The 18,818-nt window shown below is 41.2% G+C and overlaps 1 protein-coding gene across 1 annotated transcript in view; it reads right to left on the bottom strand.

Moving 5' to 3' along the window:
* Positions 1-18,414, bottom strand: part of AHCYL1 (adenosylhomocysteinase like 1) — a 72,579-nt gene extending 54,165 nt beyond the window's left edge. The window contains exon 1 of the mRNA XM_089514869.1: positions 18,163-18,414. Coding sequence (XP_089370995.1) covers positions 18,163-18,273 — 111 coding nt within the window. The 5' untranslated portion in view covers positions 18,274-18,414. The remainder of the gene's footprint in view (positions 1-18,162) is intronic.
* Positions 18,415-18,818: the final 404 nt, after the last annotated feature.

Here is an 18,818-nt window from a genome sequence, read left to right as displayed (position 1 = left end):
AACCATGCCCTATGAGGAACGACTTAGGAAACTGGGGATGTTTAGCCTGGAGAAAAGAAGGTTAAGAGGTGATATGATAGCCCTGTTTAAATATTTGAAAGGATGTCATATTGAGGAGGGAGCAAGATTGTTTTCTGCTGCTCCAGAGACTAGGACCCGGAGCAATGGATGCAAGCTGCAGGAAAAGAGATTCCACCTCAACATTAGGAGGAACTTCCTGACAGTAAGGGCTGTTCGACAGTGGAACACACTTCCTCGGAGTGTAGTGGAGTCTCCCTGCTTGGAGGTCTTCAAACGGAGGCTGGATGGCCATCTGTCGGGGATGCTTTGATCTGGATTTCCTGCATGGTGGGGGGTTGGACTGGATGGCCCTTGCGGTCTCTTCCAACTCTATGATTCTATGACCTCATTCTCTTCCTTCTGTGAGAAGGCAAAACATTGTGGCTCTTTGCTTGCACCCAGCAAGAACAGAGGGAAACAAAGATTACACCCATGCTTGGGCAAAAAACATTTTTAAAAACCATTGTTCTAGTGATGGGAGGAAGCCTTGGGTGCCTCCATTGCTTAGTTGACCTCCTGCCACAGTAAGGAGAATGAATATGATTGCTGGCCCTTGCTTTCAATCTTTGCTCTCATGTTGTTTTATAAAGAAAGATAACAGTGACATTTTTATATTTAAATTGATTGAAGACAAAATCATATTTGAAAAGTATCCCAGGTGCAAGTGTAATGTGTGCACTTAAGAACAAGCAGGCAAAAAGGAGGCACTCCCATGGCAATATTTCTCTATTCTGAGCCCAAAGTACACTCACTTAATACGTGCAATTTGGGGAGAGAAACCTGGATCATTAGAAGACTGGAAAAAAATATAGTTGGCGGAAGGTGAATCTCCTTTCTCTTACATTGTTAGCAGCCCCCCTCCTTAAGACCTTTACTGAGTTGGAACTCTCCTGGGTGGGCTGTGGCAAGCAGGACTAGGCTGGGGGGGGGGGGGAGTTACATGAGCTCAGCTCCCTTTATGGGATGTTCCTCTCTCCAATTTTTAATGATCAACCCCTTCCCTATCGAGTTTGGGAGGGCCTCCAAATCATGAGTGATGAGGTGGCCTGGAGGTGCCACAGGAAAATGCTAAGAAAGTTACCTTCTCTGAACCTGACAGTATCAGGAATCAGGGCCAGATTAGTGAATTTTGCTTAGTGCTACTGTAGAAAAAGGTTCAATTATTTCTGCTCAGTAGCTAACCATTCCAAATACTTTAGCACACCTATCAAGTTTTTAGACTGTGTCCCAACAAGTATGGTAAGTCATCCACTCACTGTAGTCTAGCAGTCATATTTAAACATGTTGCACGATCAAGAAACGATTATACTACACAGGTTTAGAAAGTATGTGTCTAGGTTTTGAGGGCTGAAAACTTCATGGAGACTGAGACAGTTTATTTTTTTTTTATCAAGCATGTTTGCTAATAATATTAAAATTAAATCTAACAACATATTCAAGAAAACAACCAGTTTTGCCTAGGAAAGCTTGCCTTTGTCTGGGGACAAAAAAAGTTGCTTGTCAATTTTGATTCTATTATGATAGTCTTAAGTAGATTTAGCTTTCTTCTTCTAAAGCAAAATTGTACAGGAACAAAGCAATATACGTAACAAATGAGATCACCTACATCTGTTACTCCAGCTTCATAGCAATAGCTCATTGCTCCTTTAAGCCAACAAGGTACAGAAATCAAGGCAATTCTGGATATAGGCAAGAATTATGACATTTAAAGGTGTGTTAATCCCTATTACTTTGGTTGTGAAATTTTTGCTATCTTGATACTTTTTGGGTAATCTCCTAAATACTTGTCCTGCTCCTGAGCCTAGTGAATAGCATTAAATTCATTACAGATAGTATTATGTTTTATCCTAACAAGAGTAGGCCAATTCAATCAATTAATGAATGGTGAGGCAATACATAGATAAACTTAATGGATTCAATGGGTTTAGTCTAGTCAGGATGGAAACAGACTTTAGGCCTATGTAGTACTTTTGCAATAAACATTTAAGGGTGGTCTGCTGACAATAATACAGGATGGAAAACCTTCCATTGTTATGTTTTTCTGTGGAAAATTTTCCATTTTTAGAAACAGTGTTTTATAAAATGAATAACACAGAAAGAGAATACATTACGAATCATATTGGACAACTGGAATGAATATTGGAATAAATACAATAACAGTCAAATCTCCTATCAGTGTAAACTTTAAGGTGCCTTCTCAGCTGTGTTAAAATCTGTTAATCCACATTTTAAGTGTGCATTCTTTTTTCTTAAAAGCTAAACACTGTAAGGAAAACAAGTTACTGATCTGTAACATCTTCAAGTCATTTCAATAAATGTCCAAGTAAAACTGTGAATTTATGTAATTAAACTATGGCTTGCCCTTTCATCAGGCAGAAAAAGACACTACCATTAAGTAGCTGGTTTTAGATGTCATGAAAGGGAAGGAAATGATGGTTATTTAATTTATTACAGTGCGCTTGCGTCATACGTGGGCGTGCTTTACGCGGCTTTCAGCTAACCAAACCCCAGTGGATAGCAAGGGCCCACTGTATAACAGCACCAATTTTATTGTTGCATTTTAAAGCCAATATTTGAGTTCGCTCTATCTATCTATCATCTATCTATCTATCTATCTATCTATCTATCTATCTATGCTCCTTTTAATGCTACTACTGTAAAGCATTTTTAGATTTATATCATAGTTCAGCTTCAAAAACTGCATTGGAAGCTTTTTGTAATACAGAATATTTCATATAAAATACCGAATGGCTCCCTGGACAGGATATAAAGAGTTTATCAAATAGTATAGTTGATTTTTTTAAAAAGCACTAATTTCCCACAGAGCAGATAAACTGTTCTACTTTTTTAAAAAATTGAATGACCCTATGTACAAACATCTAGAGTGCTAGGTTTATTGTATCCTTGAATACTCTTGTGCAATTCTGTAATAGGTGTCTTGAAATTGGAACATATCCAAACATATGCAAATTAAGAAACCTCTTGATTTTTTCTAGTAGGAGAATCAGGTTGCTTTGTAATACAGAGACCATGTGGAAACAGCTGCTATTGCTTGTTTTGATCAAATTGTTCTGGTAGGAAAACAAGAGAAATCTGCAGAAACAAAGTAGAAGAAGCTGGAAAGTATTTATATTAGAAGACTCAGCAAACTGAATAACACCTGAAGGTCATATAAACAGCCCTCTCAAACCTGCTCAATAACAGGCCAGAGGCAAGAAAATCTTTCATCTTGGCAAGCACAAATAATCAGAGAGGAAGGCTGCATTACAGCAGCTAAATTAGGCTGTCAGAAAAACTGGGGGCATTGGCTTGCTTCCCTTTCTGGCAATACTGTAGATTGATGGGTGGGGTGCCATTTTTAAATTTGGCCCTTGCTGCTGGTTCATTTCTGATATTCCCCATACAGAGCTGTCCTTCTCCCTCAACACTATCCTCCTCCTAGAACTCTGTATCCACCCCCCACCTCACAAGTATATTTCTTTTAAATATCTCATAGATAAGATGCACCTGCGCTGGTTAATTTCAACTACAGGTAGACTTTTTTTTAAGCGTAAGGAAGATCTGCTTTGTAGTCTGATTAACTGAAGGTGTGTGTGTGGGGGGGGGGGGGGGACAGAAGGCAAATCATCCTTTTACTTCTCCCACCTCCTCTCCATTCCTTAGCCCTATTTGCAATTCAACCCCCTACCACCACCACCACAAATCAGAATAAAGGGGGAAATTCATCTCTTATTATTTTCTCCTCTGGAGGTGAATTAAAAGAGAAAAAACACACTAGAAGGCTGGAAAATGCTGCAGAAAAGGAAGAAGAAAAAAATGGAAGTGATTCCTCTGAAATAAAAGGAAAGACAATCTCCTACTCCTTTTTCAAGAGGTGCACGTGTGCTTGATCTTGTCACAAAAGTGCAGAAAAAATTTTATTCTCAGGAAGACCTGCAGGGAATGCAGACTTACAGGAAGCAATGCTATCTGTGGTATTAGAGCTTCAGGCACTACGTTCAGTGTGACTTCTTTAAATGCTAAATAACAAGATGGCAATTAAAAATAGCCAATGGCTAGTATCATCTCTCTTTTGATCAGATAGCTGAACTAAGAGACAAAATATTTTAGTTGTATATTGCTGTGTTGAAACAGACTACAGGTAAGGTTGTATCCTAAATCAGAACCTGCAAGCAGATGCTGGTAATAACTGGGAGTTTTTCTTTGGCTCTCTTCCTATTTCTAATTTCAGCCCATCCTCTATTATGGGCCCAAAGAGACAGGCCAAAATAAAGCTGCTTCGGGTCACATTGGAGGTATGCTGTTTAAATGATGCATGCGTCCTAAGAGTTCAGAAGCTGTGCCAAAGCTGTGCTCCTGTCCTTAGGACTAGAGCGTGGCTTTGGCACAACTTCTGGTCTCTTAGGATGCATGCATCATTTAAACAGCATACCTCCAGTGTGACCTGAAGCAGCTTTTTTGGCCTGTCTGTTCGGGCCCTATAACTGAATGAGACTGAAACAGGGTCAGCAGTTTATGCTAACTACTGATGGAGAAATCTGAAGGTTGGTGAAAGTAGTAGTATGACTTCTCCTAGCTGAATATACTCTCATGTTTGGTTGCTACAAGGAGGAAAGCCAATTCATCCCCAATGCCTCTCCTAGAATGTTTTCTGCCATCTAAAAAATTCAGTGGCTGAAATGAATGTATGACTGGCCCCGTGCAGGGTGCAAAGGGCTGCTGTTGTTGTTTTTAATTAAAAAAATTAATGACCCAGTTTAACTGCAGGATACAGTCTTCAATCCACACAGCTACAGCAAGGAGAAATAAGAATTAACTTCATTAAGGCACAGGAAAGTCATGCTTTGTTATACACAGAGTCACTCAATCCACCTTTGAAAGGAACTGGCAATATGCTCTTATTTGGCATTCATGCAGAACCAAATTAATCCTCTCCCTATGGAGCTGGAAAAGAATGCACAGAATTCTGGTCAAGATTTTGGGTGGGTAGTTGAGGGAAGAATGGCTAAAGGTAATATATTCCAGAGGACATAGGAGAAACTCCCACTGGTTCATTCTTTGACAAGGTGCCTGACCATACCCACTCTGATTTTAACAACCCCCACCTCTTAGTTTTATGAGCTATATGCACTCTTCCTACCACTAGTGCTAAAAGAGACATGACACTAAGCAGTTAGCTCAAGACCATTCAACTGCATACTATGCTAGAGCACTCTGCTCCTCCTTCAATCACAACGATTCTGAGCATAAACCAGTATACTGTACTTTTGATTTGATTTATTAGAACACCTAGTCTCCTGCCACAAAATCCCTTCTTTCCTCTTCCTGTTACAAGTGTCAAGTGAACAGGTTTTGCAGCTGCTGCAGCAGTAAGCTTGTTACCAAAGAGACAGTATTGATCAGAGCACATATTCTAGTTCAGCTAACCCAGTATAACAGGAAAGGGCAGGCCCTGCACTCCAGGACCTAAAGGTAAAGAAATCTTCATTTTAAAGGAAGATGCTAGATTTTTAAATAGGATTATACTGTATACACTTTAAATCAATTTCATTACCATATGCTAACTGCTTGCTATCAATCTGTCAAAATCACTTTCATATTGCCACCACTGAGGACTGAGATTTGTTGACCTGCATACAACCCCAAGGAAGGTTATTTAAGGTTTGCTACATGATCATACAGTATAAAGCAGATGGGCCTCTGATTGAGGAAACTTCACAATGGAACAGCTCAAGATCACAAAAGAAAGGGCAGCCAAAGATAGTAAGTTCAGTGCGGGTAAGCCCTTGAGGCTCTTATGTCCCCATGAACTAATGGAATCAAATTTTAATCTAATATTTTGGCCATGTGACTTTTCATGACTTTAAAAGATTTTCACATTATAAAGCATGAGCAAGCACCAAAGAATTAAAATACAATTCCTTTAAAAATTATTCTGTGGAGCCAACTTTGAAATAATGTCATAAAAATGCAAGAACTACTAAATGCAAAACACGCACATACTATGTGTATATATCTTTTTACCATCCTGCCTTTTTGTGAGTCATTGGTCACTGGAAAGAAAAGAATCAGGTGGAGAGCAGAAATATCCTTATAATTTACAAACTGCCTCTACTCAGTAAATAAGTGTATAATGCAAAGCCAATGCAAGAGGTCTCCTGAATTAGGTAATACTATCTTGTGCCACTGGACCTCAAAGATACCTGGCAGGCTGTTCCTTTATTGACATACCTCTGCCTAGTCATTAAACAGATCAAGCACAAGACTTTCTATAGGTACATAATGTCCCAGGCAGATACTGTGCCGTTCTGATCAACACCTAAAATTTAAACTATGCCTGTTGGGGAATTTCTACAGTCATATTAAGAATTAATCAAGGGAGTGGTGCTATCTCAAAGTTCACATGGACTAGCTTGGACTCCATCACAAACCCAGGGAAGCAATAAGTCTTTCTGTATATTGGCAAGAAAGTTTAAAAGCCCACTGCCCTCCAACATCCCCAAATATGTCCTTCTCAGATTTCACAACTGGCAAGACAATCACTTTACCCTCTGCTGGTATATCAAAACAGCAGAGAGATGAACACATGGTAGTAAAATGTTTCAACATAACTCTAGCTCATCACCGAGACAATTACAATAAGACTCTTGAGAAACCTGGCACAGGTCCTCCAAAGGATTAGTACAGTTGGCCCTTCCCTTACGAGGCAGATCCGTTCCAGACTCTGCCGCATAAGGGAAAAACCACGTAAACTCAAGCCCCATTAGAAACAATCCCGTCATTAATGAATGTTTTCTCTGAACTACCTCCCCCAATAATTTTCACACAGGAATTCAGACTCTGCTATGGCAAACTGAAGCACTGCATTAGCAATAATAATAATAATAATAATAATAATAATAATAATAATAATAAATTTTATTTCTACCCCGCCCTTCCATAGGTATGATCAGGGCGGCTTACAAAATTATTAAAACATTCCAATACAAGATAAAAAATTCCCTGCAGCATCTCAAATATACAGTTCCAGCAGGATTTAACCGATTCCTTCAGACATATTAAAAGAAAGAAAAGCATAGCACAACAAAGGCAGACCTATGTGAGTGCCTCACTGGCAATGAACAGAGATTGCTGTCGAGTACAAGAGGGTGAGAGTGTGTATGTATATGCCTTCACATTGCCAGTTGACTTGTGGTGACCCCATGAATTTAATAGTTTTCGTAAGCAAGGAATACTGACGTGACGTGATGCCATTTCCTGCCTCTGAAATATAGCCTATAGCACCTGGTATTCATTGGCTGCCTCCCATCCAAATACTAGCCACGGCTGAACTTGCTTAGCTTCCAAGATCAAACAAGATTTGGTGCCTTTAGAGTATTTAGGCTTAGAGTATGTACTAAGAGGGTGTGCTAAGAGTACTATTATTTTTGGAAGGCAGGAAAGAAATGGTCTTAGCAAGTTCAGTGTCTCATCATCCATGGAAAAACAGATATAGGGCAGTATTTTGCTCCCCTTTCACATTTTAGGTTTTATTATGTAACCCACCATGGCTGATTACATTAATAATAAAATGAAATTCAGGAAGATTTAGAAATAAAGAACTATAGAGTTGGCAAGAGGGCATTCAGCTCCATGCTTTTCTATTTTTTTTATTGTCACTCTATACATTTCCATATATTTTATGAAAATATATAATAATATATTTCTGACTCCATCTGGCCTGGGAGGGAGTGAAAAGGCAGGCCCAACACCATCAGGCCTATCCTTAATAAGAAGAGCCATCCCTCCAGTCCATCTACCTTGGTCCAGGCCTCAGAGGGAGAGAAGAACTGCTGGACCTGATCCCCTTCCCCATCACCAATCCCTTCTCCTTTTGTGTCATATCTTTTTAGATTGTAAACCTGAGGGCAGGGAACCGTCTAATTAAAAATAATAATGGTAAGTCGCTCTGATAGCCTCTGAAAAGCAGGGTATACATAACATAAGAAAAATAATAAAAAATATTGTTTTTATTACATTTATATTCTGTCTCTGTGTCAAAAATGGCAAGGTAGCTAACAATAATAGAACTGTTTTATGCTATACTATTTAATATTATATTTTATGCCATTACATTTTATGCTATATTATACAGCTATATATGCTGTACTACTGCATAATATGTGTTATTATACTATACTGATTTTACTGAACTGCTTTAATTGTTTTTTTATCCTCTGTAACTATAGGTTTTAAAATATTTTCATATTGTGCTAATTTAATCCTATTTTAATGTTGACTTCTCTGTTTTTTTACCTATACTGCACTTGTTTCAAACTGTTAACTGACTTGAGTCTTTGAGAAGGGAGAGGCAGTGTATAAGTTAAGATAACAAAAACAAAATAAACACAATTTAAATATTAAAACAGATTGAGCATACATCAACAAAATAAATGACAGCATCCGAGATGTTAAAGGAGTCCTGGTAACACAGTCATTAAATGCCTGTACTACAGCAACTCACTTACAAAACATAAGGTTGTGAGTTCAATACCAGTCAGGAGCTCTGAGTCAACTCAGCCTAGCATCCTTCAGCAGGTTGCTAAAATGAGTACCCAGCTTGTTGGGCACAATTAACTTACACTTTGCAAACCACTTAGTACATCAGTAAGCGGTATAGAAATATACTTGTTATTGCTATTAAAACTTCTTCCATAACACCACAATGCCAGTGCTGAGGTCTGGTCTGAATAAGTATGTCTTTGTCAATAGCAGAACAACAAAAATATCACCAGCCTAGAGTGCATCTACACAGGACAAATACATTCGTCCCCCGCCCCCCCGACATTTGCGGCGTGACTTTTGCAGATATGATTATTCACTAATTTTATGAATATGTTCTCTCTAGGCACGTCTAGGTCCTCTAGCTCAACTCTATAGTCAACTTTAACCAAAGGTCGCACTGAAGGACCTAAAAATTCCTAGAAAGAACACTCCACTAGGCATCTGTAGCTCCTCCAGCACAATTCTATAGTCAGTGTCTGGCAGATGTTGACCAAAGAGTTGCATTGGAAGACCTAGAGATTTCTAGAGAGGTGTTCTCTCAGATAAAAACATAGTATTCTTGTTATCTGCGATTTTTCCACATTCATGGGGGTCTTATGCCCCTAACCCCAGCGAATGCGGAGGGATCAGTGTAATGCATTTTGACACCATCCTAACTCCCATGGCTCCACCCTACAGAATCCTGGGAGTTTGTGAGGTACAACCACTCTTTGACAGAGAAGGCTAAAGACCTGATGAAACTACAAATCCTAGGATTCCACAAGATGAAGCTACAGGCATCAAACTGCATTATTCTAAAGTGTAAATGCACCCCTAGTTCCCCCCAGGCCTGGACCCAGGTTGCACATGAATTACAGAACATAACCAGCATTTTGACGTGTTCCTAGAAGCTGACTAGTAGTCAATGGAGCATGTGTAAGAAGGGAATCACATATTGCTGTAACTGGCCCTACTCAACAGGCTGACAGCAACACCCTAGACCACCTGGAATCTCCAAACATTTTCAAAGACAGGCCTGCAAAGATCATGTTACAGTACTCCAATCAGGATGTAAATAAAACACCTGACCCTGTGACCATATCCAAAAATTCTTGCAAAGGGAGCAGCTAGAACACCAGGTCATATCTGGAAGAAAATTCCTAGGCATTGCTGAAACCTGGACATCAGGGCTAAATCCAGGAGCACATCCACAGTAAACCCAAGTTTTCAATGAAAGTGTGGACCCGACCCAACACAGGCTAAATCTCTAAGCCCCAACCTGCATTTTGACTATTCAAGACCACCACCATCTTGGCATGGTTTAAGTTCCAGTTTGCTCACAAACACCCACTACATTACTGACAGTGGTTCTGAACAGTTTTGATTTAGATGGGGGGAAAAGTGACAGAAGTGAGTGTTGTCAACATACTAGTGCCATCAAACCTCATCACTCCAAATGAACTCTTCCAGCCATTCCATGTATATGTTTAATAGCATGGGGGAAACAAGATCCTGGGGGCTGTCACAGGCCAATGTCCGTAGCATCAAACAGGATTACCCAATCACTACCTTCTGAATTCATCCCTCTTGAAAGATTCAAATCCATTGTAAAACAGTACTAGCAAGTCCTATCCCAGAAAGTAACTCAGAAGAACACATGACTGAAAACTGTTAACGGGTCAAGCACAATTATCACACTTAAGGGACAGTCCTGCAACACCTGGCAGTTAGATCTACTTCATGCACTGTCTTTGAAAAATGCTTTCTTTTTTAATGGACACACACTTCATGAAGCCAAGTTAATTAAGAGCTGTGTACAGCAAGTGTCCATAATGAAAGAAATGCAAAATGGAGATCTGATCAACATTTGACATTACAGAGTTTAGAGGTTTTTCAGCAGTGCCTTTACATCTAATCTGTCACAAAAGTATAGTCAACAATGATACTTACAAGCAACATCAGAGGCCTTGATACTAACACACTTCTTAGCTGAATGAGTCTAGCCATTTCAAAATGAAATCCACAATGGTCATAAATAAATACTCAAATTTTTTAAAGCTAATAAACCATCTTACTAGCTGTAGTGATCTGACTGTTGGATTAGGACACTGGGAAAGCAGGGTTTGAATACCCACTCGGCTGTGGAAACCCACTGGTTGACCTTGGGCAAGTCACACACTCTCAACCTCAGAGAGACGCAAGGGCAAATACCTCTGAATAAATTCTGCCAAGAAAACCTTGTGAAAAAGATTCAAATGGGGTTATCATAAGTCAGAAATAACTTGACACACATAACAACAAATTTATGAAGCAAAACCTTCATGCAAAGCTTTTTGCTATAAGTTCTGCTGTCTGTTCCCCTTTCATGCTTGATCAAAAACAGGTAAAACTGAAAAGAACCCAGCCAGCAGATTGCCTGTGCTCTGCAAGTATGGTCTTTTATTTTACCCTTTCCTTGCCTGGAGGCTTAAGTAGAAAAATGTGCAAAGCAATTTCTAATTAGCAATTTGCATTTGCAGCGAGCTTATAGTTGCATTAAGAGGAAATTCTATACAAAAGCAGTATGAAGGCTATGCAAGATTGATTATACGTAGTTATGCAATGAGCAAAAAAGGGAGTTTAGGGGCCAAACCCCAATTCAACAGGAAAGAAAGCTGAATGAAAGTAAAAGGGACATCAAGGAAATATGAAGTTTAAAAACCTTGCCTAGCTTTGTTGTACTTAGAAGCTAGTTTGCTAACATGTAGTTAACTAGAAAGCTAAGTGGACACAAGTTTGTTCATTTCTACCCCCCTGAATCAATGAAAAGGAAAGGCAATGTATTTGTAGTGGGCTTGGCCCATGGCAGCAAGGGTACTTGCCATAGATATTTGCTCTATTCACAAACTATTGTGGGCGGAATATGAAAATGAGCATGAAAGGGTTATGTTGCAATGAGAACATAGGTGGGATTTACTACACTATTTACCCCAGCATGGCATTCCAGTAGATAAGAGAAAATGAGATGGTTCTCCTTTGAAAATCTGATATACTTCTATCTCCTCACCTCTCTGCTTGGCCCTGAAAAAATGTGTATGGTGAAGGAGAGAACTTGCTGTAGGCATTCTGTTTTTCCATTCTCAGAACTTGAGGGGGACAGTTCATATAAACCCTTAGCCTGTAGCACACCTCCAGCTTCTTCTTAGATGTATACATGCCCAAGAAACAAGGGCGGGTTACACACCGCCATTTAGTACGTAATGAATATGTACTAGGGTTAGGAAGGGGCGGTGCTTCCGCACCCCCCTAACCCTAGTACGTATTCTGTACATACAATATGGCGGCGGCCGTTCCACACAGCCGCCGCCATATTTACGTATCGGACGCTGTGCGTCCGCACATGTCGCGGCGTCTATGACGTCGCGAGTGCACTCCTGGTGCCTCGCGATGTCATAGAGGCGCCGCTTAAAGAAGCTCCATTTTGGAGCTTGTTTTTCGGTCCGTGCGGGAGCTGCGCGGTGTGGCTGCTGCGGCTCCCGCATGGAGCAGGCGGCGGCGGCAGACCGCCGCAAAGCGGCAGTCTGTAACCCGCCACAGTAAATTCTAAGACAATGCCTTCTGTGGGTGAGTGGAGGTTCATTACAGCAACACAGGAGACAGCCTCCCTGTACTGCAGTGATTCCCAAACTTTCATCCTCCAGGTGTTTTGGATTTCAGCTTCCAGAAGTCCTAGCCACATTGGCCAAGACACAGGAATTCTGGGACCTGAAGTCCAAAATATCTGGAGGACCACAGTTTGTAAACCACTGCTTTACTGTAAGACATGTACTGCACCCATGTAAGATCAATGAATTTTATTTTATACCAATGGCTTCAATTCATCTTGAACATCCTTAAATCTGTCTTAGTGTGGCAGCTGTGAACATATCCCCATACTGACACCATATTCAAGTGATTCCCCCAACCAATTTTCATTGAAAAGCAGTTAATTTAGTAAAATATTTTAAGGTTACTTTTTGTCATTTTTGTGGTTAGATTGATCCAAACCATCAATGACAACTATGACTAACTGCAAGATAGGCTTATACCGTATATGTTCAGTTACAAGTCAACCTCATGCATAAGTCGAGGGAAGGTTTCAGGGTTAAAATCATGGATTTTGGTATGACCCATGGATAAGTCGAGGGTAAAACTTAGGGGGCTATAACAAAAAATGTAAAGGAGAAAACACCACTTTCTTCCCTCTTTCTTCTCTGGACCTCTCCCGATTACCTGATACCATTTCCCAGGTGCTGCAGGAGAGCTTTGGAAATCAGATGGGAGAGAAAAGGAAGAGGAGTTAAAAGGGGTGTTTCTTTGATGGGATGAGAAAGCTATAAAATTGGATTCGGAAGGGGAAGAAATGGAATTAAAGGGGGCTTTTCTTTGAATGGAAGAGAAGGCTTTCAAATCAGATTGGGAACTTCTTTCACACACGTGCACATGCAGAAAAACTCCTGCCTCAAGGCAAGAAGAGTGGGGCATCACGGTGGTGCTTGTTTAAGGACCTTTCTAAGCAGTATTAGTGTACTGCCCCATATATAAACTGACCTGGGATTTTAGGGTCAATTTTGGGGCATAAATTTCTCAACTTATAGTTGAGTATATAGAGCAATTTCTGTGGATTTGTTTGCAAGGTTTTTCTAAAGTTTCATAGTATAGATATATTATGACATGTTGAAAAATACAGCACATCTTACTTAAATACACACAGTGGCTGAAGATCTACAACGCTGAAGGGCTAAAGTCTACGAAGTAATCTTGTTGTTAAGAAAATGTGTAAGTACCTGAATAATCACCGTCAATGCTTACAGGACAGTCTTTGGACTTCAATTTACATGCAAAATTGATTGTACCTGAATCTACTGATCATCTCTCCTTTGATACTCCATTTTCATTCAAAGTAGAAAACATGGATTAATCAAGACAAAATTACCTAAATGATATCCTAACTGTCGATTCCCTCATAAAAGGCCGAAAATTTTGTAAGACAGACATAAGCATTAGTCTGTACCAAGAAAACAGCCAATGCAAGAAGGATACCTTGCTAGAAATTCAGTGTAATTTGTAAAAGTCACACTGGAACTTACTCCCATCAGTCCTTACATCATATCTCTACAAAATACTCATACCAATTTAAACCATCTCTTTTTATAAACCTGTTGTTCATAATGAAAATCCAAAACAAAATACAGGCAAACTTCACAAAATATCTAACAAAATATCTTTTCACTCCTGCCCAATACCTCCTTTTTCCTCCTCAGTTTAGGTTACTTTTTTAGCAGCATTGACACTGGAAGAAGAAAGCCAGACTTTGAGCATATTGTGTGTTTGCCATAACTGATGTACTCAAGCTTGAGCTGGGAAAGAATGGGTGTAACCGTAGCTACGTATGCCTGCCTACAAAGGACAAGGCAAACTGCAGGTTTACCAGAATAAGACAAGGCAAACTGCAGCTCCAGAATCCCTTGCTGAGTGTGCCTGAGCCTGACCAGCAAAACAGAGAGAAAAGGATAAAGCAGATAAATCTACTTCACCAGTTACTATCAACATGTTAAAAACAGCATAGATCTATAAGTTTGGCCATCCATACATCAATGCATTTTGGAAGATTTCAAGTGATTTCCAGAAATGTTTCTGTTTATTTATGCAAGGCTTACCTCATCCCATATGCATTTGCTGTTAAGGCAGTAATGCCCAGGAACACATCTACTTCATTAACTGAGGTATACTTGTACTTACAAAGTCATTTTCACTCTTTCCCTTAATAGGCAAATTTCCAAGAAATATACTTAGCAATGTAGAACATTATCTAATAAACCCTGCGTAACAGAATTTAATGCCCATGTTAAAAAACAATTCCTAATTTAAGGAACATGTAAACTTTGCAAATTTGGAAGAAACAAAGGCTTACAAATAATGCATCCTATATTGTCAAGGATTCAATTAAAGCAGGACTCAGAAACATTTCTTCTAGCAATCTCAGAATCCGACATACAGCACGGTGATATTGGCTAGGGTATCTTAGAAACTCTTGTGTCAAAATGAAACATTTCCAAGTTCTGATTTAAACTGATTTGAACTAACCTGAAATCCAAGGGTCTATAAGAGACAACAATTAGCACATGCATGACTGCATATTACATACACTCAGTGTTTTGTGTAACATAGGAAATCCACACAAAAAATAGAATGGGATCTGGAGTATATAAGAGCTGCACATTGGGTTAAATAGCAGAAGTACAGAACACCTCTGGCTGTTTGAGCAGCCTGCATTTATAACATTCACTTATCTAAATTGTATAAAAGTAGACTGGGAAAAAGCTAAAACTCCTGCCTGATGCACAGAGTATGCGCCTAAGATCAGTCTGTACATTTCAACCCTGCTTTTTGAAATGAAAAGCACATCCACAGCAACATCAGCACTGTGTCTTAATTTGTGGAAACCACTGTCCCCCTGGACATATAAGGGAGACATAGCTTTCAATTTACATGAGTAGAGCAACATAATAGGAGTAAGAAAGACGCTACCTAAGCATATGCAAAAGACAAAATACTGGGACAGAGATGAGTACAAAAGAGGCTATTCAGTCTCTATTATTATTATTATTAATCTTTATATAGCACTGTAGATTTACACAGTGCTGTGCATACAAGATCTGATTTAATCTTATTCCCGTTGCATGTAAAAATACTGTTAAGATGGCTGGTAAGGCCAATTCCACAAGTATTTTTTTTAATGATCTAGACAAAATTCTTGTTTGAAGTGTTCATTTAGTACCTGTACCAAGAGGAAGGTGAGATAGTAGTAGTAGTAATAATAATAACAACAACAACAATACATATCCCTCAAGATTTCACTGTGCAGGTTGATGAGTCTCTGATGCTAACTGTTCATCTTATGGAAACATCTTCAGGGATACTGTGTCTGAGGCAAATGCTATGCTTTTTTGGAAGCTGGATTTCAGGCTAAAAGGATGCATGCCGCTAGTGCCCATGAGCAAAGTAAAGCAAACAAATGTAGTTAAGAACAGAATACAGTTCAGAATAGAACTTGCTAAATTGAAGGAAAAAAACTAGTTGTTCAACTGTTACTATCTGTGAGGGAATCAAAGCTTTGGTCACACATTCAAGATGAAGTTAAGTCTTCTTTTTTTAATAAAATGATGTGCTATAAACTATATAAGTGGATTCAGTTCTGCTTCAGGCCAGTTATCAACAGGGAAATATTATCACCCCAAGAAAACCTCTAACAGCTCTCAGGTTTTTTTACCTATTTACCTACCACACCATTTAGATTTAAATTCAGAGCTATGCAAATAAAAAGAACACAATATTTTATGTACAAGGAGGTTCTACAGTAAATCTAAGGTGGGAATTTTGACTGCATCTATCCGTGTAGAAGTCATAATTCCCAAGTTCAGTTTCCATTCCAGCTATTATGTTAAGCAAAGATAATTTTTGGAAAACCAAACAAAACAGGAGCACAAAGTAGAAGTAGCACCCACCTATTCATGAATTCCTATTAAATTTCACTTGAAGAATTTGGGGAAGATCTTGAGACAGGGATACTCCTTTTCTATTGGTAGGTGTAACACTCACACGCAGCTCAAGCAACTTTGTGGTGGTTTATTAACGAGTGAAATCAATCTTATAGTGTGCCAATAATGATAATACAGAAGCACACCCAGATCTGTGAAAGAGTTACAGGGCCCATAACTGTTACAGAAAAACCCGCAACCCAGTTATAGCTTGCATAATAGCCATTAGCGACATATATATGCATAAGATAAATTCCAAAGAGGAACAGACACAGTACCAGTGGGAAGGAGAAGGACCTCTTTCTGCAGAACATTCTCAGGGGAGGCCTGGCTTATAGATCACATATAGCCATGCTGACCCACATTGCTCCCAGCCTGTGGGATAAAAGGAGGGGAACTGCCATGACCCAGGACTGTATACATGCTGTTCTTTCCAAGTACTATTATGTCGACCCTAAAGCTAACTTATATAGAGTTTTCTGGGCAGGTTTCTTAAGAGGGGGTTTGCCACTGACATCCTCTGAGGCTGAGAAAGTGGGACTCACCAAGGTCACCCAGTGGGTTTCATGGCTAAGCTGGGAATCAAACCCTGGTGGCCAGAGTTGTAGGTCCAACTCTCAAACCACTGCATCATGCTGGCTCTCTTCATTTTTGATTTATGGTGACCCTAAGGCAAACCTATGATGGGGTTTGCTTGGCAAGGTTCTTCAGAGGGGGCTTGCCATTGCCATCCTCTGAGGCTGAGAGTGGGATTCACGCAGTGGGTTTCCAAGGCCAAGCATGGATTTGAACCCTGGTCTGCAGAGTTGTAGTCCAGCACTCAAACCACTACCCCATGCTGGCTCTTTAAAGGGGACTAGCAGGTGTGTTCATAAAGACTGCCAGATGGAGTTAACCTTCCATAGAGAGAGACAGGGATAAAGATCTTAGACCCAGTTAAGCTTCAGGCAATGAGAAACACTGTGAAGGAACAGGGCCTGACCTGCCAAGGAAACTGTCTCTTAAGGATCCTTCCCTTTGAGCCCTAATACCTGCCTTACAGCTAGGCCAAAACACCTGACAGGCTCCGCCAGGTGTCCTCCTCACCTCAAAGGAGGACAAGGCACCACAAACTAGAGGACATTCAGGAAAACATGGAGGACATGAGCAAAGAAAAGCTAGACACACTCATATAAAAAGGTAAAGCCATGCTTCAAATGGAGGGCATTGTGGAATCCCTCCTGGGCAGAAGGCTGAAATGTAGGGCCTCTCCTGGAAAAGGAGGACGGCTGGTCAGCCTGTGCAGGACATGACCAAAAAAAGCCAAATTCATGTAAAGCCATGCTTGTGACCAGGAAAAGGAGGACGTCTGGTCACAGCCATGCTCAAAATGGAGGACATTGTGGGATTCCTCCTAGACAGAAGGCTGAGATGTAGGACCTGTCCTGGAAAAAGAGGATGCCTGGTGAGCATGTGTAGGACACGACCAAAGAAGGGCCAAATGCATGTAAAGCAATACTCCTCAGGCCTGCTCCAAAAGGAGGACATTTTAGAATCCCACCTGGAGGGAAGGCTGGGATGGAGGGCGTGTCCTGGAAAAGGAGGACGCCTGGAAAGCCAGATGCATGTAAAGCCATGCTTCTCAGTCCTGCTCCAAATAGAGGACATATTGGAATCCCTCCTGGAGGAAGACTGGAATGGAGGACGTGTCCGGGAAAAGGAGGACGCCTGGAAAGCCAAATGCATGTAAAGCCATGCTTCTGAGTCCTGCTCCAAAAATGGAGGACCACTGTGGAACCCCCCCAGAGAAGGCTGGAAGGGAGGACGTGTCCGGGAAATGGAGGACGTGTCTCCCCCAGGCTCTGAATCGCTCCTTCCTCCCACCCCACTTCCTCCCTCTTTTAAAGGCGTCGCAACCAACTACCGTTCCCAGAATTCCACAGCATAGTCAGACATAACCCGGTTTGATACCGGGATCAAACCGGGTTATGTGCGCCGTGCGGATGCTCTATCTGTTGCCCGGCTGCCCCGGGGTCCTTGCCTTCTTGGGGGCCTTGGTGAGGGTGGACATGAAGGAGTACTTCTCCGCGTCCTCCATCTCCTTGGCTTGCTTCATCTCGTCCCCGGCGGCCGCGGCCGGCATCGAAGACATCCTGAGGCGGTTGGGGAGAAGGAGGCGAAGGCGGAGGGCGACTGGGCGAGAGAGGAGCCTTGCTGCCGGTGGTGGAAGCGGAGGCGCCTCAGCCGCTGCTGCTGCCAAGGCCCCACTGCCTCGCCGGGTCACCTCTCTCTCTCTGAGGCACCAACCACCAAGACTGCAGGCGCCGCGCTCCGGCAAGGGGCGGGGCCAAAGGATCCGCGCGCGTCATCACGCACGCACGGAGTTCGCCCACCAATCACACGCACGCTCCAGCCTGCCGCGCACGCGCAGAAAAGCTCTGGCACTGACGCCGCCGGCGACATCTTAAGTGAGGGCACTTCAGCGCCATCTCGCGGCCGGCGATTCCAACAGGGACGCAAAGGAGAGAGAGCGTATGTGTATAACATAGACATAGAATGGGAGCCCTGGTGGCGCAGTGGTTAAACGCCAGTACTGCAGCCTCAGGGTTGTGAGTTCGATCCCAGGCAGGGCTTTAAAATGAGTATCCACCTTGTATTGAAAAGGTCGCTATCTGTTTCCTGACCAAAATCAGGGTC

The sequence above is a fragment of the Sceloporus occidentalis genome, unplaced genomic scaffold (genome assembly GCF_023333645.1).
Source record: "Sceloporus occidentalis isolate IW3139 unplaced genomic scaffold, rSceOcc1.0.p SCAF_3, whole genome shotgun sequence".
In the NCBI taxonomy this organism is placed as follows: domain Eukaryota; kingdom Metazoa; phylum Chordata; class Lepidosauria; order Squamata; family Phrynosomatidae; genus Sceloporus; species Sceloporus occidentalis.
This window is presented reverse-complemented; position numbering and strand designations above follow the sequence as displayed.